The following is a 26,824-nucleotide window of genomic DNA, read 5'->3' as shown; positions in this document are numbered from 1 at the left end:
ATCAGAGGCAACATAACAGCGACAGCAACCTAGCATTGTGCAAAGGGCAAGATTCTGCCAGCTACCCCTTGGCATTGAGAGAAAAAAACACGGACAGAAAACATCATGGCTACTAAGATGGATGTCAGAGGAAGAGCAGCTGATGATTCCAATCTTGGCTAGTTTTGCAGGTAGATGTGCTTAATACACTACGAACAATTTTTAAAAGCATGTTGCCCCCCCAATCCAGATGTTTATTAGATGAACCACCTAGAATGTGTCCATTGCATCCCTTTTTCCCCACCACAACCACCCCGTGAGTTAGGTTGGCCTAAGTTTCCATGACCTGAGGCTGGACTTAAACCTGGATTCCCCCAAGTTTGTCTGATCAACTAACTAACTTCACAGGCCCCAGAGCGGTGCCACCGTGGGCTCCTTTTTAAAGCATCGCTACCTTCTTAGCGGAGGGGGAATGCATTTCTCTGGAAATGCGCGAGCTGAGCGTCTTGGGGAGGGGGCTGTTTTCCATGTGTGCCCAGGGAGTGGAAATGTGTAATGCACTCCTAGGGGAAGTTAAAGGAATTTGGAGATGTGATCTGTCTTCTTTCAATTGCCGGCAGAGGGCTCTTTTGGCTCGAAGTGCAACATATCCGCTTAATGTAAATAAATGAAAAGGAAAGTTCCTGGTTCTGAAAAAGCAACTTCGTTCCAGTTGATCTCTTTAGCGGTGATTTTCTGCCCTACGAAGCAGTCCAGGTTCTTCCCTGGCAGGGAAACCAATGAGGCAGCTTTCGACAAGCCAACTGGGGTAAGAATTGTTCTGGATCACTTGCCACCTTCTCGGGGAACTTGGACCGAGAAACTGCTTTGCACGCTTGCACCATTCAGTCCTCCTTGTTTCTATTCTCCAAGGACGGGCCAGCAATGGGAGAGCGTGCCCGATTGAACCATGCAAGTTACTTTTGCACTAGGTTGGGGGCATCAAAAAAGCCAGTGGAGGGGCTCAGCTGGGAGATCTGGTTTGAAAGCAGCTTGTTCCCACGGAGCACAAATCCACACCGACAATTTGAATCCAGTCGCGCCTGGATCACGTATTTTTCGTAATGTGCTAAAAGCGTGCATGGACATGCGTGAGAAATGCTGAAGATCTTTTTCCACGCTGTATAAATGTACGGAATGCTGTATTGAATGCTGTTGGTGGAGGTAATTACTTTGTGACGTTTATGAATTTTTGTGACAATGTTTATATGCTCGAGGATTGTTGTTATTGTTTTAAATTGTACCGTTTGTTTTTTTTACATTGTTTTATCTGTAAGCCACCCAGAGTCATATATATGAGATGGGCGGCCCTATAAATTAGAAAAATAAATAAATAGTATCAGCTCAGACCATATGATGTAGGTCTACGTTTGAGCGATTCAGACCTTTTTTCTTCTTAAAAGAAGATTTTTTTTCTTCTTAATGTTTTCTTCTTACAAGAAGAAAGTCAGCCTCAGTTCATCTCGTTCCCTTTTCCCATCTTCCCAAGAGGGAAAGAGTTAAAAAAAAAAGTGTTTTGTTTTTAAAGTTTAAGGAAAAAGAGGGGAAAAATGAGTTCACATCGGCCACCAAGTTGGTTATAAGGGAATTCAGGGAGAGAGACGATGGGAAGCCGATGTGTATTTCTCCTATCACATATGAATCATGCAGCAAGCTTTAGGGTAAATGGGTTTTAAATTTAGGCTGTCTGGTCCTAAACTGGTGAGGTTTTTTTTAATTAGACTAGGATTGCCACCAAAATGATCATGGCTGTGTGTGCATGGCCTTTCCAGGGCCACACCTGTCTTATCACGTTCTGGCCATTTTTCCTTCTTGCGGAAGAAGAATAAAAGTCCAAAGGTGTGTACATAGTTACCTGTATGAGCCTTGTTTCTCAGCAAAGATATTTCATAGAATTATAGAGTTGGGGAGGTACTCAAACAGGCTCAGATGGGGTTAGTTTCTAGTTCAGAGGGTTGTCTTGGAATATTATGTGAATTCAACTATTCGGTTTTGCCTCTCCATTTAGCGTACCGTTTCAAATTACATTTGTACTTTAATAACCACAAAATCATTTTTTTCTTTCTTTTCTTTTTTTGGTATTTGTAAGCCCAGAGCCATAACAGAACTGTTTACCTGTACATTTTCTTTAAAGCAAGCTTTGAATTTTATTTCCCTGGGTGGGACATGAATTATGTGCCTCTAACTTAGAGAGGGGAAAATAAAAATTCTGTGAACAACAGAAGCATGAATATTGATATATCCTGTTCTTGAATGAAACTTTGAAAGTTATATGTTACAAGATTCTCTTCTGCTTGTCTGGAGGAGTTGAAACAAGGGTTCTTATTTTCAAGGTCCCATTTATTTATTTATTTATTTTCAAATTTGTATGCCGCCCATCTCCCCCAATGGGTGACTCTGGGCGGCTCACAATAATAAAAAAGAAGAAAAAACACAGGACTCTCCAGACATGGACATAATCTATAAATAGTTTAAAAACATATATTAAAAATGGCCTAAAAACCTCCTATAATTTGGCCCTAAAAAACCTGTAAGATGCTGGGGGGGGGGGACAACCCCTCACCCCACCAGCCATCTCCACAGGTGCGGGGCCCCCTCTGGCCCCCAGGCCTTCTGGCAGAGCCAGGATTTGATCCCTTTCCTGAAGGCCATGAGGGAGGGGCACCCCGGATCTCAGGCGGCAAGATGTTCCATAGGGCGGGCGCTGCAGCAGAAAAGGCCCTCTGCCTAGACCCCACCAATCGAAATTCCTTGACAGGGCGCTACAGCAGACCTGCCCCTTCTGCTGGACCGAGTGGGGCGGGCTGAGATGACCGGGGTGAGGCGGTTCCTCAGATAACCTGGTCCCATGCTATGAAGGGCTTTAAAGGTGATGACCAACACCTTGAATTGGGCCCGGAAACAAACTGGCAACCAATGCAGCTCACGCAACAGGGGTGTTATACGTGCCCTCCTAGGGGCATTAAGAACTGTCCGTGCTGCTGCATTCTGTACCAGCTGTAGCTTCCAGATACTCTTCAAGGGTAGCCCCATGTAGAGCACATTACAGTAGTCCAACCCGGAGGTGACCAGGGCATGAGTGACCGTGCGGAGGCCCTTCTGATCCAGGAATATATATCTCCAAATTTATATCTCCAAATAAATAATTAGGTGTGTAAATCTTGCTAAAGATCCAGAGGGTAAGGTTTTCTATTTCTAAATCATTTTCAGTTTTTCAGCTGGGGATTGAGAAATTCTCATAAATGTCGAATAAACTGAATAAATGGTAATGCATTCTAATAAGCCTACATTTGGGTTTTTTTCAAGACGGGCAGTGAGTTGTTCTGATTTTCTCTCTCTTTTTAGGGTTTTACTCAGTGATTTCAGCTGATCATTCCCAAAATGATTTCTAGCAGCAGAACTACTAATTTAGATGGTAAGTGTCTGTGTGTGTGTACGTGTGAGATGAGTTTGGAAAAAAGAGAAAAGCTTCCTGTATTAATTATTAGTAAGTTTGTTCAGTGCATTTGTATTTTAACAGTTTTTAGTTAGAATTTTTGTAAGTCACCCAGAGTCCCCTATTGTGGGGGAGATGGGCAGGGGAGAAATCCAATAAATAATAATAATAATAAGAAGAAGAAGAAGAAGAAGAAGAAGAAGATTGTTTTTTTAAAGGTAAATCTTGTAAACCATTAGAAAGTCAGCATATAAGTGTCTTACAGCATTTGTAGGAGACAAGCTGATTGTAACAGAGACAGCAAATTCATCCATTTCTAGTCTGGACTCGCTTTGTCTAGATTCAGGCAAAAGGTGCTTTTTTATTCTGGTTTTTCAGAATAAATCCAGCAATGTGCACTGAAGGGACACCTGCCTTCTAGGCCTTAGAGCATAAGAAGACACTTGCGCTTTCTAGCCCTGTACGTGCACTTTCCGAATCAATATAAAAGTTACAGATAAAATATATAATTTATAAAATATATAAAAAATATATGAAAGAGTTCACTAGCAAAAACGGACTGATTAACTTCTCTGACTCTACTCTGGGGATCAAAGAATTGAAGATAGATGAAAGCTCATGAAAAACCACAGGAGGGGGGTTGTTTTTAGATTGCTGTTGTAACGTCTGCTGGATTAGACATCGATTCCCAGCAGGGTGTTTTTAAACTTTTCTCCAAGTGGTGGAATGGATATCTCTACTCACGTGGCTTGGGGTGGACAATGAGCAAGAGAAAAAGTATCTGAAGGGTCTTGGGATTCTTCATCCTCCTCCCTTCAAAAAGCTCCAGGTCTTTGCGGTGGCAAGTGGTCCTTGGCTCACCCACGTGACCCAATCCAAGGATATCCTACTAAATATTTCCCTGGGATGAGTTCACAACCTCATTTTCCTCCTATTGCTAGCCTGTGGATGAGCTGGCCGAAGTCAACTTTTGGTGTTTCAGAATAAAAGTGGTGTTTTCTGTCGGCCGCACGGGGTTAACCAGAGAGGAATCGCAACCAGATGAGCTAATTCTGCTTTATTGGAAAGCTACATTAACAGAATCTCAGAAATCTGAAAGTACACTTCTCCCCCTGTCTTTTTTACAGCCCAAGAAACTAGGGAGGGCCCCTTCTGAGCCTCTTTCTCCATCCGTTATGCAGCTGAGGGCTATGTCCTCTCTTATCTGACCGTTCCCTTGGCAGCATCTCTTCGCCCTGTCTCCCGAGGTCCTTCCCACATATCATTAAATTTTCCTTCTTATTCCTGCACAAGACCTCCCAGGTAGACAATCTAGGATGCATGGTGGAGGAGGAACCTTGGGATGATCCAGTCTGGGTTGGCAAGGCAGGTCTGTTGCGAGAATCCCTCCTCCTGCCCTTCTGATGGCTGAGCGATGTGCCGGCTCTATAAAGTTGTTCTGGCTACAAGAGAAACAACAGCCCTGGTTTCTGCAGCTGCTTTAGCTGCTGTATTTTCCCAAATAGATTTGTCCTCTTCCTCACTATGTCCTCCTCCTCCTCTTCTTCTTCCCCATCCCCTTCCTCTTCTTCTTCTTCTTCTTCTTCCTCCTCTTCTTCTTCTCCTCCTTCCTGTTCACAACTCTTGCTCCTTCTTCCCTGTCTGCTTATCCTCCTCCTCCACCAGGATCCACCTGTTTCCTTCTGGTCCACCACCTCTTTCTCCCCCTTAAGAGACCCAGTGGATCTGCAGTGACGTCATGAGTCAAATGTCCCCCACCTCCAGACCGCATCTTGCCGATCTTCCTGTGTCACAGCCTTCTTTGCTTTTCCCAGGTGCAGTCCAAGCCTTTGGTGAACAGCTGGACGCCTTTGCCTCAGGCCAGCTCATGACCCTAACTCAGTACTTTTCCCAAGACTTGATCTACGTCATTGAAAACGATATCACCTTGGTGCTCCAGGAGCTGATCACAGGGAGGGTCATCACATCACAAGAAGCTCAGGTGCCAATGGTTCGCCATTCATCAGAAAGTGAAGGGTGAACATCCTGAGGATTTAGGGGGTGGGCAATGCAGAATAGGAGAACTGTTCTTAATTTTGGGGGTTGGGGTTGATCCTCCTGCCTCCACTGGATCCGCCTGAATCCTTGTCTTGCAAATGACACAAAAATTCTGCCCTCTGTTGGCCCTGATTAGCCATTGCAAAGGACAGGAATGGGAAGAGCAGCAGAAGGTGTGCCCTCTGTTGGCTTGTTTGCATATTGCACCGTTCCAAAGATGGGCAAAAACGTTGCCCGCCCCAGCACCCCTTTTGAAGTTGCTGCCAAACTGTATCTTTTAATGGGACAGGCAAATAAGCATATTTTTTCATTGAATGTTACTTAGTTTTCACTGTACATTTAATTAAGTCTAACATTTTCATCCTGGCCCTACCTAAATGTTGAGGCCAAGTCGAAATATGGACTTAGACCTGAAAAGGGCAAACCCTTTGCTATAAACGGTTAGGAGCCGTAGGAAGGTCCGAGAACCTCCATTTTTAGCTGCTGTATGACTTGAAATGAGTTGCTGGGTGTTTTGGGGAGCCTCAAGAAGAACGTTTTAGAAATGGGCTCCTGTCTCAGAGACAGCTCGCTCATCTGGGATCTGTGGCATCGGATCATGCTTAAACTTTGAATCCCCCCCCCTTTTTTTTCATTGGCACCATAGATGTATGCCCAGCTGGAGAAGTCTACAGATTCAACCAAGGGTGCCAAAAAGATGGTTGAGGACTTGTTTAGAAAGACCAAAGAGGTAGCAGTTGGATTCTGGAAGTGTCTCTATAGCCTAAGGAGCAAATGGTCCCATCCCAACCTCAACAGGATGGTGGAAGAACTCTCATGCCATGGTGAGACACTGTTTCTTTGCTCCGGCTACCCTTAGGCAGATGAAACTGGCAAGGCATTCCCCAGGGCTTTGGCATCCCTGGATCAAAGAACCTATCTACCGGGAACGGGCACAAAACGAATCCTTTGTAGCTTGGAGGTCTGGCAGAAGTTCCAGCCAAAGTGGAACATGGAACATCTGGATTGTTCTGGGTTTTGGCTAAGAGAAAAAGGAGGAGGCCTTGAATTATTCCTCTCCGCTCAGCCCGGGTAAGACCGTGCCAGGAATGTTGCGTCTAATGCTGGAGACCAGACTGGGAGGTTAGAAAAGGTCCAGAGAAAGGCACCAAAAATGATACAGGGACTTGACGCTGTGTCCTACAAGGACAGGCTGAAGGCATTTAGGATATTCGACTCTGGAACAAAGAGTTGATAGCCATGTTTGGGTACATAAAGGGGTGCCCTAGGACAGATGGGCAGGAAAGAAATGAAGACCATAGAAGTAAAAACCAGAGATAAGGGGTAGAAATTATAGTTGTCTCAATTTTGTTTAAATCTAAGGGAAAACTCCTTGAAGGTCAGATTTGTAGGTGTACCTACAAAACACACTTGGATTCAAGCCCAGCCAGTCTTCTATCACCATCTCCTTGCAGGCCTCCATTGAGTATATTCTGCTGAGATGATTTAATTGTTTAATTAAAAGGCCAACCCAGTCTGACTCTGGGTAGCTTACAAAATACAACAGGAAAAAAGCCACGATAGACATGGCCTAAAAGTCTAGAGGAGAAACCACCCACCCTGGTCTAATAGATCCCAAACATCACACAAGGGGTCCGTCACCCACTCCGACCCAAGGCCTGGGGGAACAGCCAGGTTTCAAGGGCTTACATAGGATGGGAGCTGTTGAAATTTTGGGGTGGGGGGAGGGCAGATTGACAGAGAAGGTCTCCCCCAGGTGACATTGTGTAATTGATGGGAGTTGGAGTAGGTTGGCCAGAAACCACAGAAGAGAGGCGGTCTCTCCAATATGCCATCAAGGGTGGTAACCAACATGTTGAATTGCACTCAGATGCCTACTGTGAACCTCTGCAGTTCACAAAGCAGAGGGGTGATGTTGGCCTATCATGACCTGCCCACCCTTGTCCACGCCACTGTGTTCTGGACCCAATAAAGGGTCCAAATGGTCTTCCAGGGCAGCCCCATGCAGAGGGCATTGCAGTAGCCTAGACGTAATTGAATTTGATTTTGAGCCCCCCTATGCTGTTGAATGATTACTGTCTTTTCTGTAAACCGCTCAGAGTCGTTTTTTAACGAGATGGGTGGTGGCAAATTTGAGATATAAATAAAATTAAAATAAATAAATAAAGCAAATTGAAATCAATTAAAAAAGGAAAAAAAATAGGCTCCCTGCCTCTGAGGTCTCATTATCAAATTTGGAAGGGTTTTATGGTTTATTTCAATAGCAATAGACCAGTGTTGTCCAAACTTGGCCATTTTAAGATGAGTGGACAACTCCCAGAATTCCCCAGCCAGCCTTTATTTACTCTTTATTTACTTTTTAGTGGGTTGGTTTTTTCCTTTTTTGGTATTTTCTATAGCTTTTTTCTCTGTGCATCTTGGATTTATGTTCATTCAGTTACCTGATAATGTTTGTAATCATAGCTCGATAAAAAAAGGGGGAAAAATACAAAATAGTAAACATTTCATTTTTTTTTAATTTAAAAAGAATCCTATATAATGTGTTACTTTTTCTTTCATATACTCTATAGCAGTGTTGTTCAAACTTGGCCACTTTAAGATGAGTGGACTTCAACTCCCAGAATTCCCCAGCCACCCAAGAATTCTGGGAGTTGAAGTCCGCTCATCTTAAAGTGGCCAAGTTTGGACAACACTCCTCTATAATTATTCTTATGCGAACTGTTCTGAATACCTCTGAAGGGTGAGAGCTAATCCCTGAAAATTCAATAAAGTAGAACAAAATACAGGATCCCAGAAAGGGAGTGGATGGGTGAAATTCTGCTGAGTTTCATTCTCAACTGTTGTTGTTTTTTTCTCCTTCAAAGGTCAAGAACTTTTAGAGGAGGTTCTTCTGAACAGGGATGGACACCTTCTTGATCAAGAACTAAAAGGTACTAGAGGAAGATTAAAGGCAAAAGACAGATAATTCGCTTCCAAATTCCAGCTGAACACCGAAGGTGGTGAAAATCAGAAAATAAAAGAAGTTACCATAGAGTTTTCTGCATAGAACAGCTCCTCATTCTGCATTATGGTCCTCATGGCTTATGAAAGGGTTCCCATGGGAAGAGGAGGTACATCTGTAATGTACCCAACTCCTTCTGTTTTCCTGAAAGATGCAGCATTTAAGATTTATCTGATCATGTCACAGGGATAGGCCATGACATAGGCCACCTGCTCCTTTCAGATGCTTTGAACATCTCCCATAATCTGTGGCCACCTATGTCAGTGTTTCTCAACCTTGGCAGCTTTAAGATCTGTGGACTTCAACGCCCAGAATTCTCCTGCCAGCATGCTGGCTGGGGAATTCTGGGAGTTGAAGTCCACAGAGCCTTAAAGTTGCCAAGTTTGAGAAACACTGGGCTATGCTACGTGGAGCAGAAGTAAGCTAAAACCCAAAATGTCCACCTGGGTTGCCTCGAATACTGACCGTTTCCAAACCGGTCTGCTGACTCTCAGCCTGTCTGAATCCAGTATAAAATGAACTTCAGACCAATCAATTCCCCATCTCTTCCCACCTTTGCCCAGGCAAAGTGAACAGGATGGAAATGATCAGAGTTAATTAGCAACAGCTTGGTGTGGATTTCGGTAGAATTCCCATGTGCTAGACCAAAAAAAGTTCCCCATCTCTTTGACAGGCTAAACCCCCATCTCCACTTTATTTCATCCAGAATTTAAAATGCCCCATGGATGTCTCTCCTAAAACCTCGTTTTCTTTTGCTTTGCTCTGATCAGGTTCTCAGGAAAAACTCAAAGAGAGCCTCCATGCCCAGACAGAAACCCTGAGCAGAAGTACCAGAGGAGCTCAGTTTGAGGGACGACGTTTCCCCATCCAAAACTACTACGTGGAGCTAAAGGTGGTCTCAGATGCCCACTTCAGGAGAAAGAAAATGTGTGAACATGAAGCCTTAGCGGCTGTTGGAGAAGTGAATGAATATCGCCTACGCCACAAAGTCCAGGCCGACCTGGAACGGATCACCCCCGACCGGCTTTTCCGTTGGTGCAGTCGGTCACACCGTACGCCCCACTCCGTGATGGTGAGCGGAGTAGCTGGAGTGGGGAAGACCACCTTTGTTCAAAAATTTGTGTATGACTGGGCCACAGGGAAACACTACCAAAAATTCACCTTTGTTTTCTTCTTCAAATTCCGAGACCTCAATTCTCTGAAGCAGACCAGCCTGGAAGCCCTACTCCAAACGGAGTATCCCCAATTACACAGCCACCTTGGGGCAATTCTTCAGGACCCCGAGAAACTCCTCTTCATTTTTGATGGTCTGGATGAGAGCAAGAGCGTTTTAGATCTCTGCAATGACCAATCTCCAGAATTCTGCGTCCTTCCAGGAGATGTGAAACCAGTCAATGTCATTGTGGCAAGCTTGCTCAAGGAAACACTTCTGAAGGGATGTTCAATCCTCCTGACCAGCCGTCCGACCAAACTCGCCCATTTAGAGATGGCGGTCTTCCACAGGGTAGCCAGCATTGTGGGCTTCCTTGCTCAAGACCGAGAACAATATTTCCACAACTTCTTTGGGGATGTGAAGATCGCCCAAAAGGCCTTGACCCACGTGAGGGATAGCCAAGTTCTTTACACCCTTTGCTACAACCCTTCCTACTGCTGGATTACTTGCACGGCCCTTCAAGCTTATTTTACCTCCAATTCCGGTCAACGCCATCCTCTCCCTCAAACCGTAACTCAACTCTTTGTAAGTTACATGAAGCACATGATGGACCATCATAGTGGAGACTTCACTGGAGGTCCTTCCGTTGAGGAGTTGCTGGTTCAGCTTGGCTTTTTGGCTGATCATTGTTTGAGAACTGGCATGCTTGTCTTCGATGAACATGACCTGGAGGCCTTCCAAGTGGCGCCAAGAACGTGGCCTTCGCTCTTCACAGCCTTTGTGGTGGAAGACGTCCAAGCTGGCATCTCTTCTCTCCAGGTCACCTATTCCTTTCTTCACCTCACCATTCAAGAGTTTTTTGCTGCCCTCTTTCATTACTTGGATTTCAAAGACAGTCATTTTTCAAACACCATCGGGTTAGCCCAAAGCAACCGAACTGGCGATTATGACATTTTCTTTCGCTTCTTGTCCGGACTGTCCCATCAGAACACCAGGGCACCCTTGGAAGAAATTCTGGGGAAATTCTCAGCCGTGGCTAGTGAAAGAGTCATCGGTTGGCTCAAAAAGAAGAATTGGAAAGCGCTCTTGAGGGATACGACTCAGAGCGGGAAGAGAAAAGCCATGAATTTTTTCAATATCCTTTTCGAGGCACAGAATGGCCAACTTGTGCAGCAACTCATGGGCGATTCGGCTCGCGTGGACTTCTCTGATCTCTACCTCATGTCCGTTGATTGCACCATCCTCGCCTATGTCCTAAGCCACTGTCAAACCGTGGAGCTTCTGAACCTCAATTCCTGCTACATCCAGAACGAGGGATTGGAGAAGTTGTCCCCACACTTGCACGTCATACAAGACTTGAGGTAATTGCGGGATGATGTCAACGTAGGAAGACCTAGCAGCCTTCTCCAACTTGCCTTAAGCATTCCCACTTTTCCAGATGAAAGGGAAATGCTCTCCACTAACGTTCTCCATTTTGCTCCAATATATTTCTGGCACTCAGAAACTTAAACTCAACCTTCAAAGTTGAAATGGAGACTCAATGGGGGTAGGCGATCCCCCAGTCGGGGGTCAGCCCGGTCCCTGCACCCAGGGCAATTATCTAAGCCTGAATCCAAAGATGTCCTTTTCAAATGAAACGTTTTTTAAGTTTATAAACACGTTTTTGAGAAAGGAAGGGAAAAGGAAAGGACAACATAAAAGGGAACGAAAACAAACGAAGAAGAAAAACAAAGGGAACAAAAAGGAAATTAAAATTAAAAGTTTGCTGGATGAAACATTTCAATACTTTTGCACACCTGTAGAAGTTGTATTGTTTTAACCAAATCGTCTAAAATTGTCATCCGGAGAATTCACACTTTTAGCGGGGATGCAGGAAAGGAATTTTCTACCTCTCACCCGCTTTTAGTGGGGGAAAACCCCCCACTTTTCTATCTTTTCCTCCTTCACTTGCATTAGCTAGCCAGGCAGATGTAATAGGAACATTGTGGTTTTATAGAAAAAGATTCCCTAAAATATAAACAAGAAGCATCGGATCCAATCAGATGCTTCCTTTGGGGCCACGCAGCCAATGGGTGCTCTGGAATGGCGAGGGGGCGGGCTCAGTACTGCCCCAGCGCCGTCATTGGCTTTGCACCCTCAGAGGCAGGCCCTGATTGGTTCAGCTGCCTAATGTGTATTTTTCGTTTTAAAAACGGACAGTTCTGCGAAATTTCACGCCAGTTTTCAAGTTGGGGATTCTCTGGGCCAAAACAAATAAATCAACACCAGGCCCTGTTCAGAGATACCTAAGCTGAATGTATCTGGGTCCGAGAACATGAAAATCCCCTTTTCTCTCTATCTTATATATTTATTTTTCCTCCTTTTTATAGTAAATCTGGTTTCCAGGTGTGTCTTCAGGGAGGGGGCCAAGGCAGTCAAGCTGGCAATCACAATCAAAGTCCCACCCCTTTTAATCATGTGGCCATGGGTGCCATCTTGACTTTTTTGACCTCCCTGCAGATACTGGTTTGATTGATCTTTTTTCATGGAAAAGCAACATATAAAAGCTATGATGAAGTTTCGGTGAAATGACTGCGGCAATGTGCAGGGGGATCAAAGGAAAAAAAATAATTGACTTCAAGGGTGTCCCTTCTCGGAGAATTTCTCTCCTAGATATCCAGGGCCTATCAGAAAGGAATCAGAAATTGAGATATTACATCTTCAAAAAGCTCGATGGGCCCCTTTTCGTTTCTTGTCTGGATAATTTCTCTGCTTTTTCCTCGCAGCCTTCAAGATAATTACCTGAAAGACTCAGCGGTGAAACATCTCGTTTCTGCATTAAAGCATCCTCAATGTCAGCTCAAGAGCCTTAGGTAATGTAATGGTCTGCTCCTCAGAAATGTGTGTTCGGAGTTGGTGTAACAGCATATTTAATACTAGTAGTAGTAGTAGCAATGATGATGACAATGACTCAATAGGTGGATAAAAATGCTAAATCCAGTCTGAACATCTGGCTGACTGTGTAAATAATAATAATAATAATAATAATAATAATAATAATAATAATAATATATTGACAAAATCACCACCAGTCAATTGCAAAAGACAGCTTTACTGGGAACAGCTTATATCCTGCCACAATACCTTTAATACCATCAAACAACATCTGCCTATCCCTAGTCCTTGGGAAGGACTCGATCGATGGATAAAAATGCCAGATCCAGTCTAAACATCTGGCTGACTGGGCAACCAACGGTAATAATAATAGAAATGAAATTGACTTCGGCCTGCTGTATTTTACGTTTTTGTTTGTTTGGTTAAATGGTGAACTGAAAAACATTGGATCTAATTCTTGGATATGCTGTCTGGGAATTGGAAACCTTAAAAAATGCCTGATGGATATTTTGCTCCGGATAGATCCATGGCAGAATGCGTGCTAGCTGGTTGAAGGTTGGCTGGCGTCCATTCCTCTGTAGGGAATAAAAAATCCACTGTGTGGGTTGAATTGTACTTTTCAAAATGTTATGTGGGAACTCAGAGCATTCTTCCACCTTCCTTTAACTTTTCGAAAATCCAGTGTGCTAGATTGTTAGGCTCCTTTTGGGCTAGACACTTTGTCCTTGGCACTTCCTGGAATGGCCAAGCAATTCTATAGTGGTTCACGGTCACATGTCATTCCAAGAAGTGCCAAAGAAAGAAAGGATTTTCTGCTTTAAAAAATAGCCCAGTCCAGCCATAAGTGTGCGGAACTCTCTAAAAATTAAAAGGCAGTTAAAAAGATAGTTTGGCCACCCAATATAGGTCTAATCCAGTCACTATTTCTGCCAAGAGTTTATCTTTAAATAACCTTAGAAAAATACATCAAAGCAAGCATTTTTCCCTAAAGCAGACAGATAAATGGTGCAGGCTTACTATGATCCCATTGGCACAGATCTAGAATATAGCAACATATCTGGAAAGCTGCTGGAAGCATTATAATAAATCATGGTTAGGAACATCAGGCGAAACTAAATACATTCCATGCTCAGGTGCTTAGATATATTTGTGCTGTATGGGACATGTGGACTAGAAACTTCCTTTTTAGAAAAGAAGGCGAGATTCATAAAGTGCATAAATATTATTGTACGTAATTAATTCCGTATTTTCTTCAGCTTGGCATGGAACAGGCTCACGAGAAACTGCTGTGAAGTTCTCTGTTCAGCCCTCTCAGAAAATAAGAGCGTCTTAAATCTTGATCTGAGCAAAACCAAGTTAAGAGATGACGGTTTGTCAGTGTTACTAAAGGTGTTCCAAAATCCAGACTGCAAGATTCAGAAATTAATGTAAGTATCAATCAAATCACACTGCTTTGGGTTTGCCCTGAATGTTCAGACAAGCTTATTTTTTTATTTATTTATTCAGCACATTCCTTATTTCCTTCATTCAGTCATCTCTCACCTGAAACCTAGCAGATTCTAGTTTCTAAGTAACTTGGATGTCTCTAAATGTTCATTTTTTTAAAAAAATTCTAAACTGTTTTTTTGAGTGTGTGATTTATCAGGTCTTCGTCTTTTCGAAATGTTTCTATTAATTGGCAAATTAAGCCCACAAAGGTGAGACAATGAGCAAATAATTACGACATTGAACTCTTCCATAAAGGAAGTACAATTGAAAGACTAAAAATAAATCAGATGTCTCTAAAATCATTAAAATCAGAGGATTCCTGAATCAAAAACTTTCATGTTAAAATAACAAAGTACAGAGGGTTTAAAAAACTTTAAAACCAGAGAATTTCTGAGCATAAAGTATCCATGTTAACAAAAATAGAAGTCAGGAGAAAAGACTGAAGAACAGAGATTTTCCTCTTAATAGAACTCAGAGCTTTTAATGAAACTAGAATTTAATTAAGCTTTAATGATATCACGCACATTCCAGTGCATTTGGGATAGTCCCCAGGTGAATAAGAAGCCACTAATTTTAATTATGTTCTGTCATTTATATTTTAATTTCCCTTTTTCCGATCTACGATCTTAAAAAGATTTTGATTTGATGAAGCCCTGTCTTTATTTTCAAAATGTATGAATTGCATTCTATGTATTGCATTCCACAGTCACAAGGAGCTTGACTTTTCCTTATTCTGAGATCCTAAATACAAAGATTCTTTCTTCCCAGGAAAACAGTATTTGATAAAGAAAATCATATATACATTCCAGCATTATAGAGTGAAAAAGAATGCCCCGATTTTGTCAATGGACGTTCAGGGATGTGACGTGGGGAAAAAAGGGAAGCGGACAATTATTTGGGGATTTTAAAAAATGAGAAGCATAGGCTTGTGTTTCCTGGGGCTGCACAGTCCTAAAACTATGTTAGTTGGGATTTTATGGAGAAACAAATCCAAAATGGTGGTGCCAGTGATGAAAAGGCCCTGCTGGGAAGTTTTCCAAGGAGGCCTGGGCTTGAATAAGACTCTTTTCACGCTGCGAAAGTTTAGCAAGAACTTGATCTGTGATTCCTCTTCTGCAGGATCCAGGAAAATGGCTTATCAGAGGCTTCTTGCAAGCTGTTGCGTTCTGCTCTCGCTGGAAACACCAGCCTGGTCAGCCTAAATCTGAGTAGCAATCCACTCACGGATAGATGTGTTCCCGAGCTTCGTCAGCTCATCCAAGAGCGTCATTCTCTTCAAGAGATCAGGTAGGAGCGTGGGAAAAAGTCCACCTACCGATAAAGGTCTCCCAAGGCGCTAGTCCTCAAGATTCCTGGGCCTGGGAGGTGGGGCTGATGGGGTCTTGACTTGTGTGTTGCTGAAGACATCAGGTACGGTGTAGAAAATAAAATGGAGCAGTCTTCAAGGAAGGAAGCCATTCTTGGCGTTTCAGAAATGTGGGTGAGTGAGTGGCCAAGAACATCTGGGGTGAAGGATTGTCACTTTTCTGTCTGTATTTCTGTCATAATTCTTTGGGCACTTAAATAGTATTGCTGGAGTGATCTGAAATCCATGGGGCTGTGGAGGCTTTTTGAGTTGTTGAGTTGGAAAAGATATAGCAAAAAAGGAAGAAAAAAATATAAGTAGCAGGCCAACCTTTGCCTGGCTGGCTGGGGAATTCTGGGAGTTGAAGTCCACACGTCTTAAAATTGCCAAGGTTGAGAAACCCTGGCCTAAACCTCCAAACCTCCGAGCCGCTATTTTCTATTTCTCCTCTTCTCTTTCTCTAAAGACCTGCCCATCAGCTTCATCGCATGTTGTATTTCCTCTTCCGGTTCTCTTCCTAGGTTGAACTTGACTGATATCAGCCCGCAGATGGAGGAACAGCTGAAAAACATGGCAAGCCAGCGAGATTTAAGGTCCTGAAGTCCTCTCCAGTCCCTGTTTTCAGCTCCTTACTGTATTTCTTCTTTTGAAGGAACATCTTGAACTTGTCCTACCTGCCTTTGAAGAAGGGCATCTGCAGGAGGGGGTCCAAAAGTTCAAGAAGGGGGTGCAACTGTGTGTGGAAGCTCTGCTCCATCTTATGCATTGCACGTCACACTCAGATAAAAATGGGTCAGGGGTTTGATCCCACCTGCCATCTTGACTTTTGGGGACCCATCCAGATGCTAAAGCTGGTACAATTGCCTGGCTACCTGGATAGTTATGGGTGCCTCTAAATTTTGCCCATATAACACCTCTCTTTAGGGGGACCACGTTGGCCACCAATCACCTTCTGAGTAAAATTTGAAGTACTGGTTATCACCTTGAAAGACTGACGTGGTTTAGGCCCTGGATATCTTCATGTCCCCCTGCTCCAAAATCACTCTGTCCATCCAGTGAGATCAGAAAGAAGAAGCTGTGGAGGATCTCACTGTCAAGGGGACTCCATAATAGGACCTTCTCTGTGGTGGCCCCGCTTTTATGGAATAGCTCACCTTCACACCTCTGGACCCGTTCCTCCTTGTTGGGTTTTCTCAGGGTGATTAAAACATGGCTATTTGATAAGGTATTGGGAGGGGGGGTTAGTTGGGGCCTGCCCCTATGAATGTCACTTTCATGGTAGGATATTTTTGCCTCTTATATCTAAATGGTTTTTGGTTTGTTTTTAATGCCTTGCCTTTTTTCCTCAACCGCTTCCAAGAGACTCTAGAATGGGGCAGTGTAGAAATCTTGGTAAGAAATGATAAACCGTAATCAATAATAGAAATAGGAACACCATTCTGAATGCAAGTTGGTTTGCTGATCAGAGAATCGGCGCCAATTCCCACGGTGAGACAGAATTTCACTTTCCTTCCAGCCTTTCAGTTTTGGTCTTGTATACGTGAGATGCAGGGAGCACCTGTTTTCCTGGCTAGTTGCATTCACACAATATGTTGACCCAGGTCAACGAAAGAAGAAATCGTAGCTGAATTTGCACAATACGGCCCTGGGTTAGTTCTTTGGGGACTTAGCTTTCTGTACCGTAGAGGAGTGCAAAGATAATTTGAAGAAGAAATGCAAGAGCGGTTTTTTAAATATCAGCCTAGCCCTGAAAAACAGAAGAGGGTGAGGAAGAAACTCAAGATTGCCCCACTTTGATTCTCTTTGGCATAAGGCGAGGAAGAGAGAAACTTGATCAGCTTCTCAAAATTGTTATTTTACTCTGTAACAATGAAATGGAGTTGTTGTTCTTGCTACTGTTATTATTTTGTTGAAATTTGTTATAGCCACCCACTGCAGTAGACAAAGCCCAAAGCAATAAAAACAGTTAAAAACCTTGAGCAACACAGACACCCCAGGCTAAAACAACCATCACAATAGCAAAACCGCACCAGGAATTCCAGTTATTATACCCTCCATCAATAAAGTACAGTTCCAGAACTCTTTCTAGAGTCTTTATAATCTCCAGGATCATGTTCAATCCTTGGTCCCGCTCCTCTCCCAATCCTCACCCTCTTCTCAGCCCGATTTGTATACAGGTAGTCCTCACTTAACAACCACAATTGGGACCGGAATTTAGGTTGCTAAGCGGTGCGGTCGTAAAGTGATTCATCATGTGACCGGACCCGATTTTACAACTTATTTTGCCGCAGCTGTTAAACGAATCATGTGGTCTTTAATGAACCATACGGTTGTAAAGCGAATCACATGGTTCCCCATTGACTTTGCTTGGTGGAAGCCGGCAGGGAAGGTCACAGATGGCAATCACGTGACCCTGGGACGCTGCAACCGTCATAAGTGTGAGCTGGCTGCCAAGCACCTGGATGTGATCGTGTGAACATGGGGGCACTGCAATGGTCATAACTTCTGGCACCGGTCATATGTCACTTTTTTTAGCACCGTCGTAACTTTGAACAGTTGCTAAACAACAGTCATTAAGTGAGGACTACCTGTATCGAGAGCTACCAGCCAGAAGATGGTTTTTGTTAAATAGCTTTGCTAGCAAAGATGCTGAAAAGAGAATGTTAGAAGCATCCTGTTTCAACTCCTATTTTGTGGTCAGATAATCAGGGGTACCTAAAGATAAGGACACTTTCTCTCTCTCGTTTTTTTTTTTTTTTTTTAAGCATTTGTTCACAAAACATAACCAAGGATCCCTTAATTAAAGCCAGGAGATGGTGCTATTTTGCACAAGAAAATGAGGCTTTTGTAAAAAAACAGTTTTCTTCTACCTTTGGAGAGAAACATTAATATTGCAGAACCCAAAAGTGAAACTGAACATATGCTGGTGATACGACATCCCTCAGTTTCCTCCTGTAAAAGTCCCGAGGCCGGGGACTTTAAAGTAATTTCCCCAATTTGCTAGAAAGAGGGTAGCTTCCATTTTTATTCCCTTTAAAAATAGCAATGCGTTCGCCTTGCCACTGATTCAAACAAAATGGGAATTGCTAGAGTTTTTGCCCAGAAATTAAATTGTTGTGTGGTCTGTACTTTCAGGGGAACAATCTTTAGCGAATCAGCTGCCTCGAAAGGATTGCATGCCAAGGCATTTCGTTTTGGGGAGAGGAATATTTCATTTGCTTCTGTACAAGGGGAGCAGATAAAAGAGGTTCTAGATCAGTGTTTCTCAACCTTGGGAACTTTAAGATGTGTGGACTTCAACTCCCAGAATTCCCCAGCCAGCCAGGCTGGCTGGGGAATTCTGGGAGTTGAAGTCCACACATCTTAAAGTTCCCAAGGTTGAGAAGCACTGTTCTAGATTTTGAAGAACATGATTTGTTCCCGAAGCAAACTCCTTTCTTCACATTCATCTTGGTTTCCTTTGCACATCCAAGCTGGTTTCACTCAACCTGCTAGCTTGGATCTGCTTGGGCTTAGTGTGTGTGTTGAATCCAGCTGTTGTAGTTTGTAAACGAGGTTTATGCTTAAGCACAGCCTGGGAAGTTCTTCAGACACTGGACTTCAACTCCCAGAATTCTCAGCTGTGGCCGTGCTGGCTGGGGGACTCTGGGAGTTGTACCACAGAAACCTGGAGGGCAATCTCCAACTCCCAGAATTCGCAACAACGGCTGTGCTGGCTGGGGAACTCTGGGATTTGTAGTTCGCAGACCTGGAGGGCACTCTCCAGCTCCCAGAATTCTTGGCAGTGGCTGTGCTGGCTGGGGAACTCTGGGAATTGTAGTTCACACAGCTGGACAGTGACTTTCAACTTTCAGAAAGTCCTTCTCAGCAGAATTCCAAGCAAATCATCTTCATCTTCATCATCATCGTCATCCGTAACGTTCTTCAAAATGCCCCAAGGGTGAGTAGAAGGGACATTCCTTCCTCAAAACGCAACTTCTTCCCAGTTTTACACGTTGCACGTTCCCACAAAACCCCCTCCACGTTCTCCGCCGGAGCCACAGATCCAAGGTCAACGTTTCCCATTAGCTAAAGAGGGATCGGTTCATTTCCCGGAACCGCGTACGACATTTTCTTTCCTGTAAAGACACATCACATTTAGATTAAATTTAAGGATGCCCTTTCAGAGGGCACGGAATTGGGGCTTTCTCCCCAAATTTGGAATAGCTGGCCCCCCAAAATCCAATTGGACTCCCCCCTTTAAATTTTAGGATGCTGGTTCAACCCCACCCTTTCATCTAGGAAGAGTGATATCAGCTGAAAATGTCAATAGATATGGGATTAAAGATTTAAATTACTGGTTTTATGGATGTCTTTAATCTATGCACATTGTATTCTGCTTTATGGAGGCAACTGAAACCAGGGTTTCTCAACCTTGGCAACTTGGAGATGTGTGGACTTCAACTCCCAGAATTCCCCAGCCAGCAGGGCTGGCTGGGGAATTCTGGGAGTTGAAGTCCACACATCTTCAAGTTGCCAAGGTTGAGAAACCCTGGTTTAAACAATTCTCTCATGTGAAATGGGGAGGATTGAAGTCCCTTTCAGAGGCTTTTCTCTTTTCGGGGGCTCTCCCCATCCCAGATAGTATCTTTTCCATGTCTGAATAATATATTTCTTATTCCCTAAGCTGTGAAGCTGAAGTTTCTCTCTCTGAGTTTTAATTTTAGTTTCCTGAGTTTCATATTTATTTTCTTGCTCTCTTTCTCTTCCCACTGAGGCTTTAGCCAAAAGTTTCATTTTGTTTTTCTTTTTCTGTTATTTATTTATATTTCAAATTTGGTCACCACCCAACTCACGAGGAAGTGACTCTGGGAGGTTTCCAATAACAGCAGCAAATAAATATTAATTAAAGTACAATAAAAATGGTATAAAAATACAATAAGAACCAAATGCATGCATAAATAATAATATCTTCCAAGGTAGAAAAGATATTAACATACAGGAGCATTAAACATTTATACATTAATTATACATTTTTGTAGAATCCTTCCAGGAAGTTGGTTGGTAGAATTTATTTGAACACATTAAAAACTAAAATAATGAGTTTCTTCTCTCGCTACTGAATAAGAACAGGCTTCAATTTTTTAGTGCCCTTCCAATGTTAGCTTGATGTTTGGCCCATTTCTGTATTTATTTATTTTTTTAAAATGTGGACAAAGATGCATGCGTGCGCATTTTTACAATTCGTCATAACCAGAGATGTATCGATTTACTAAATTTGAAAGCTGTTGCAAGCAATACGGCTTACAAGATCTTCCAAAACTTTAAAACATCCATGATATAATATTAATAAGATAAAGGTTAAACGCGACGGGAGATGCATAGAACAAATTTGTGGGGGAAAAACCCTATAAAAAATCCTATTAATAAATAGAACTGATAATAAATAAATAAAACTGATAGAGCAGCAATAACGACAAAGTTAAAGGGTTGTAAATAAGAGTCACTGTGTGAGATGGGCGGCTTATACATATATGATCAATAAATAAGTTGCGATAAAGCTGTGATGAGTGAGTGAATGAATGAATGAATGAATGAAGAAGTAGGAGTTTGGGTTCTGAAAAATTTCTAAAATTAGGCCAGCCCTTCCATGTTCTGGATACTAGACAGGCTGCTGGATGGGATTTGTAGTCCTCTGGAGATGCCCAACTGAGGTAGACACCCATTCCGACCCAACTTTTGAAGCAATCCTGCTTTACTCCCTGCTTTAAGCTGAGCCCTTATTCGTTTGGTTTGTGGTCATGCTTCTTTCAACAAACCATGGTTAAAAGAAACCTAGGATTGTCACAAGGGGAATCTCGTCATAGAAAGCAACCTACCGGAGCGCTGTTTGTAGCACACGCACAAAAGGGCTGCCAGCAAGAAGAAGAAGGAGGCCACCGGGATTACGATCAAGAGGACATCCCTGAACCTCAGTCCCGTCTCTGTCTTACCTTCTGGAAGAAACAGAACATGAACAGTTAAGGAAGCTCAGCTTGGAATGACTGTTTTGGGTGGGTCCAATTTTTTTTCTTGCAGTTTCTCAGGCCTTGGAGGCTTTCACGGCACAAATTTTGCTCCTATGGATACAGTGACCGACAGCCATTTATTTCAAGAAAGCGGGCCTTTCGATTTATTTTTCCAAACCTCGCATTCGCACCTGGGAAAGGAGGCTTCTGTTTTTCTGCTTCACGCTCGGGGAGCTTGAGAATTTCTTTTGAATTTCTCCAATTTCTCTGAGCGGACTATAAGGCAGAGACGGTTGATTCCAAACACTGTTGTTTTCTTGGACCTCCTTTTCCATCCCTCCACAGCCTTCCTACACTTCCCAATCCGAAAAAGTTCCATGACCTTTTGACCATATTTGGTCATATTTCGGATTTCCCAATCCGAAAAAGCTCCATGGCTACGGTGACCATATTTTCTTGGGAAAAATAGAGGACCAACCCAAAAAAGGGGTAAATATCTGAAAGAGGTTCATAAGGATAAAAAAATGTAATTGTTTATGTTTTTAACTTTGCTTTACAAAGGGAAATTCAAGAGCCAAACCAGGAAAAACTTTACAAAAACACCCAGTCTAATAAAAATATCTAAAAAGCGTAACAAGCTACAAAGTTACAGTATAAGAAGCAAGTGTTAAAAAGAATTTTTGCAACCCGACTGTGGATTAAGCCGTACTCTTTGTACGGTAAAAGCAAAATGACCAAAATAAAGGACGAATGCGAGGTTTGGAAAAATAAATCAAAAGGCCCGCTTTCTTGAAATAAACGGCTGTCGGTCACTGTATCCATAGGAGCAAAATTTGTGTCGTGAAAGCCCTGGAGAATTTCACCCCAAATTCCTCCTGCTGTGAAAGAAATTCCAGACATCAGTTGAATAAGAACTGCTGGAAAAGTTTGGTGCACTGCCTTCGGGCATGCTTTTGCACGCTTGGGCGTGGACATGAACCCCACCACGTTCAGCAAGGGATTTATCCCTGTTGAGGTGTGCAAAGGATTAAAACTTTAAAAAAGAGGGATGGGTTTGCAAGGTTACACCACAGATCTGCAAAGGTGGGTTGCCACCCATCGCTCCTTGCTTAAGAGGCCGGACGCCTTGCTGGGAAGGCCAGGAGAGGCCCTTTGCATGTGCTCAGAGGAACTCTTTCCAAAAGGCATTCTTCCCCTTCTCTCCCTCTGAGAGCACCTAAAATGCTCAAGGCGTGTGCTTGCAAGAAACAAATCCACAGGGATTGAAAGAAAAACTCTTCTGCAATCGCTGAGATTCGGGGAAGCGCGGGGGGTCCCTGTGCGTGGCTGAGAGCGGGGTCTTCTAGGGCATGGAGAAGGAGCAGCCCCAGGACCTTGTGAAGGTGCCCGCTGAGGAACGATGCTTCAGGGTGCCCCCCGTATCCGACACGTACCTGAACCTCGTTGGCAGGTGTCCCGGAGGTCGATGGCCGCTGATTTACGGCTAACTGCGTTAAAAGCCGTGCAGGTGTAGCTTGCCTGAAGGTCTCGCTCGGGGTCCAGCTTGATCCGTAGCACTCGGCCCTCCTCCATCAGCCAGTGCTTCGGCCTTGGCCCGCTCTGGCCCCCCAGCCCGGCCCAGTCGTAAGTGACGTTAGTCCTGCTCGCCGCAAAGCAGGTCAGAAACAGCGTACAGGATTCGGAGGAGCTATTGACGTCCCTTTCTTCGGTAAACACCCGGATAACTGGCGTAGAAACCGTATCTGGGAGAAGAGAGGAGAAATCAGGGAAGGTGGCAACCTGGGGAGGGGATAATGTTTATTTCCATCACCGGCTCCCATTTCTAGGTGGCGTTTGTCCTAGAAATCTAAAGTAATAACATTAAATTAAAAAATAAAATTAAAAAATGCAGTGCAATGCAAGGGGCAGAAATTCCTGACTCTGTTAATCCACAGAAAAAGACTTGAAGGATGACATGATTCACCCCTGACTCTGTATTAATGTCTTTTTGATGCCAGGAAAAGATGCCCCCTTCTTCCAGATATTTTCATCATTTTGGTGATCTGATTTGATGCCAAGCAGCCTGGCTGTCAGGAAAAGGCATCTGTGACCTCTGTTTGGAAGTCTTTAGGCTTGATTTGACACCCCAAGTCGAAACTCACCAAGCACAGGCTGTTATTTCACACACAGACCTCCTCAAAAACTAACCAAGGTTAACTTCAAGCAACCTTTGCATAGGATATGAATGCAGCTCTTACATTTTCCCACTAGTTAAGAAAGCGGAGACCTTTTAAGAAGCTTCAAGCTTCCGATCAGTCCAGAGAACTGTAATTGTTAGATCAATGAAGAATGGAGTAAATCATCTACATAATATTAACAGCAATGGGATTAACCCCGGCTGTAGATTTGAGAAGGGGGAGAAGAGAAAAAGCAGACCCTTGTTTAAAACCAGAAATAAAAATAGATGCGTAAACAGGTGATCCGACATGTGCTTTTTTTGGACAGCTCACCGTACCGTAAACCTTCAGGCCAAACGCCTGTTGCTTCATCTTTCCTGTGGTGTCCACCAGGAGAACGGAGAAGACCCCGGCATCTTCCAAATCCACGGGATGGATCTCTAAGGTGAAGTTATCGTGGAGTCGAGTCCTTCCGTAGAAGCGGGACTGATACTGGATCTCCGCTCTTCCCTTGTACAAGGTGGCCACCAACTCTTCTGAAGGCATCAGGGAACGCCAGATGGTTTCCCGGACGTGAAAGTTGGGAGGGGGGGTTGCTTTCAAGAAAACAGAGCTCCCTGCAACTCCTACGACCTGCTCTGGTGTGTAGGCCATAGACAAGAGTAGTGCTACAAGAGAAACAGAAAAAATATATATTCACGTCAAGGTACGTGTAATTCTATTCTGTTCTGTTCTGCTTGGTGGGAACTCTGGGCTCAGACAAGTCCAGCGAAGTAGAAGGAGTGCAGAGAAAGGTAGGAAGAAATAAAGAGAGATTGAAGGAGGTGAGTAGGTTCCACCATGAAAAAAGGTGACCACGTAGAGATTTTTTAAGTAGGTGAAGATGGGTCACACCGACAGTGGGCTCCCCCCTCGTTGGAAGCATTGCCAGACATCCATCTGACAGGGATGCTTTAATTCAAACGTGTGGACATAGCTTTCTAGCACTATCTAGCTCTCATTTCTATAAAGCCATATTCCATAAATACGGGGTACCGTTTCAGAATGATCTTGATAGACTATGGTCTGGAAAAAAGTAAGCTTGTCAAGGTTAAAGGGGAAGACTACAGGTAAGATGGACAACAGAGCTTGGAAGAGCTACAGATCCTCCCTGGAGTCAATCAAGGCGCAGTCCGCTGGAATCCCTAAAACATACCCATAAGTCGTGGGGCAGGCCATTCCACCTTCCTCCTCTCCCCACTGTTTTGGTGATTTTTAAAGAAGCAAAGATTCCTCCTACCTGAAGCTATCATCCAAACAAGGAGGATCCAAGCCATCCCAGCCCTGTTCGGGAAGGCAGCAGGAGCAGAAAAGAAATTAGCAAAGGAGAAAGTAAAACCCATGATGGATGGGTTGCGCCTGACTATTCCACAGGAAATCCCCTTTTATAGTTCAAGGAAGGATTAGGGACTCTCACAATGTCTCTGACGCCTGCTGGTGAAAGCAGAACTGAAGAACAGCCAAAACGACAGAGGCAGAGCTGCAAAGAAACACTCTAATTCTGATCATTGTTTTGGCCAGCATGGTAATTTGAGGAAAGGGGAATCCAGCAGTTCCAGGAAAGCACCCTTTTTCTGCACCAAGAATACTGAGATTTAAAGATCAGAAAGATTCTTGCCTGGTAGGAAAGAGCAATCTAGCAGGATTAGGACCCTGGGTTAAAAAAAAAAAGGAAATCAGCCCAAATTACAGCAAACAAAGTTAAAAGGGTCTGGAATTCTGTCGGGAGAAAATATAAATGGTTGAGGGTTCGACAAGGGTGGGGAAAACAAGAAAGGAGAAAAAATGGGTATATTCTAACACTGGGCTGGTGATTCCTTCCGCAATGTTGTGGATCTCATGCTTTCAACCGGCTCAGAACGAAATTGTCTGCTGGAAAAAAAAAAAGAGAGAGAAAAAGAAAACCACATGGTGGATGGGAGGTACCAAATTCTGGCGTATGCCCCATCTTTCTCTACTACTTTCCCAAGGTTTACCTCCAAAATATCTTAACGCGGTGGGTAATTACGCTGGCTGTCCTAAGGAACAGAATGCATTCTTCTCCGGAGCACGTACATCTCCAAAAAACCAGGAAAGAAGCTTGCAAAATTTTGTTCAACGGTAAGAGCGGAACGGAAGCCGGGGGGGGGGGGTCAATTAGATTTGAAAGACTGTCCAATTAGTCATCGATTTTACCTGGTAATATTTTATGAGTTTGGGTGTTTGTTCTACTGTATGCCATTTTGATCGATGACAGTCAATAAATCTGTTCTGATCTGCTCGGACAGGTTTAGAGCGATGGTTCTCCAGGTACCTGCACACGTGTAAACAGACCTGCAAATGTGCAAATTGTGTAAACTTCAAAGCCCCCCGCCCCCCCCCCCCGATTTGGGCTTTGTGAAGGTCAAAATCTTCTTAGGTCTTTTACATCTGAATATCACTTGGACGATTCTCATCCAAAGCTCCCCTTGTGCCAAATTTCGGCCACTCTTAACGGTTAACTTGAAACCGAATTCAGATCTTCACCCTGGCTAGGGAGCACGGTCAGGTTGGAACAGGAAAATCTAGCACCACCACCAGCTTTCTGCAGTTTGCTAAGTCACTTCCTTTTGGCGGGGTGCCTGCTGTGTAATACAGTTTACCCCATGTGAATCCGTCGCGTACGGCCGGCAAGGAAGGAGAAAACAGAAAGAGGGCGGCAGGAGGGTCCAGTAAAAACTGTTTGTATTCAGAGGAGGGGGTTGGTGCTCAGTGGGAATTCTTTGTGGAACTGCCTTGGTCAGGAGCAGTCTATCTTAGCTGCACAAAGGCATCTATGGGAAAGAGAACGTTGGATCTTGGAGGAGGGGGAAGAAGGTGTTAACCTCCCTTTCCTCCCCCCCCAGCTTCTTCTTTTAAATCTTTTCACCCCTGTATTCCACCCAAGCGCAGGGTACCTGCATTCACACATGTGAAAGACAAGTAGAAACTGAATAAAATACCTGTTTTTCTGCAGGCTGGTTCATAACAATATTGCACCGGAAGAAAGCTTGTGTTAGAGAAAGGCACAAGGGGCTGCATTGAATGTATTTCATCAGATTGTTTGTATACCAACACATTTTGAGCTGAAAGCTGAAGTTAAGAAACCCCCTCCCCATGTTTCTGTTTTAATGATTAATTGAAGGTACAGGTAGTCCTCGACTTACGACCAAAATAGGGACCGGAAAATTCATAATTAAGCAGTGCAGTTGTTAAGCGAGGCATCACATGACCACACCTGATTTTACAACATTTTTGAGGTGGTCATTGAATGAGTCACACAGTTAAGCAAA

The 26,824-nt window shown here is 43.6% G+C and overlaps 2 protein-coding genes across 3 annotated transcripts; one reads left to right on the top strand and one right to left on the bottom strand.

Moving 5' to 3' along the window:
• The first annotated feature begins 622 nt into the window (after nt 1-622).
• On the top strand, nt 623-18,686 carry LOC103063756 (NACHT, LRR and PYD domains-containing protein 12-like). Of its 2 annotated transcripts, none has more exons than XM_025172889.2 (10): nt 623-787; nt 3,364-3,433; nt 5,269-5,435; nt 6,138-6,315; nt 8,356-8,421; nt 9,263-11,006; nt 12,411-12,497; nt 13,776-13,946; nt 15,127-15,294; nt 15,874-18,686. In XM_025172889.2, exons 2-10 carry the CDS (start codon nt 3,400-3,402, stop codon nt 15,950-15,952), a joined length of 2,694 nt encoding a protein of 897 aa, XP_025028657.1. In that variant the 5' UTR covers nt 623-787; nt 3,364-3,399; the 3' UTR covers nt 15,953-18,686. The 2 variants fall into 2 exon arrangements, with proteins under 2 accessions (XP_025028657.1, XP_007437819.1); XM_007437757.4 differs by lacking the exon at nt 623-787 and adding an exon at nt 817-1,182.
• A 12-nt stretch (nt 18,687-18,698) lies between these two features.
• Nucleotides 18,699-24,155, bottom strand: SLAMF8 (SLAM family member 8). Its single transcript, XM_025172887.2, has 4 exons — nt 23,834-24,155; nt 22,773-23,081; nt 21,211-21,327; nt 18,699-19,470 (listed from the first exon to the last, which is right to left on the bottom strand). The coding sequence occupies exons 1-4, from the start codon at nt 24,147-24,149 to the stop codon at nt 19,421-19,423; spliced, it is 792 nt and encodes a 263-aa protein (XP_025028655.2). The 5' UTR covers nt 24,150-24,155; the 3' UTR covers nt 18,699-19,420.
• Between the last annotated feature and the right edge of the window lie 2,669 nt (nt 24,156-26,824).

The sequence above is a fragment of the Python bivittatus genome, unplaced genomic scaffold, assembly GCF_059951505.1.
Source record: "Python bivittatus isolate LINGU-HERP-01145 unplaced genomic scaffold, Pbiv_v1 ctg000180_np1212, whole genome shotgun sequence".
NCBI classification, from domain to species: domain Eukaryota; kingdom Metazoa; phylum Chordata; class Lepidosauria; order Squamata; family Pythonidae; genus Python; species Python bivittatus.
The sequence above is the reverse complement of the archived record's forward strand: the minus strand, read 5'-3'. Positions and strand labels throughout refer to the sequence as shown.

Coding starts and splice junctions, on each gene's coding strand:
- LOC103063756 (XM_025172889.2), top strand. CDS start 3,400: ATGATTTCTAGCAGCAGAACTACTAATTTAGATG. Junction 12,498..13,775: donor TGTCAGCTCAAGAGCCTTAG/GTAATGTAATGG, acceptor TATTTTCTTCAG/CTTGGCATGGAACAGGCTCA. Junction 15,295..15,873: donor CATTCTCTTCAAGAGATCAG/GTAGGAGCGTGG, acceptor TTCTCTTCCTAG/GTTGAACTTGACTGATATCA.
- SLAMF8 (XM_025172887.2), bottom strand. CDS start 24,149: ATGGCCTACACACCAGAGCAGGTCGTAGGAGTTGCAGGGAGCTCTGTT. Junction 23,082..23,833: donor GTTTGGCCTGAAGGTTTACG/GTACGGTGAGCT, acceptor CTCTTCTCCCAG/ATACGGTTTCTACGCCAGTT. Junction 19,471..21,210: donor GTGCTACAAACAGCGCTCCG/GTAGGTTGCTTT, acceptor GTGTCTTTACAG/GAAAGAAAATGTCGTACGCG.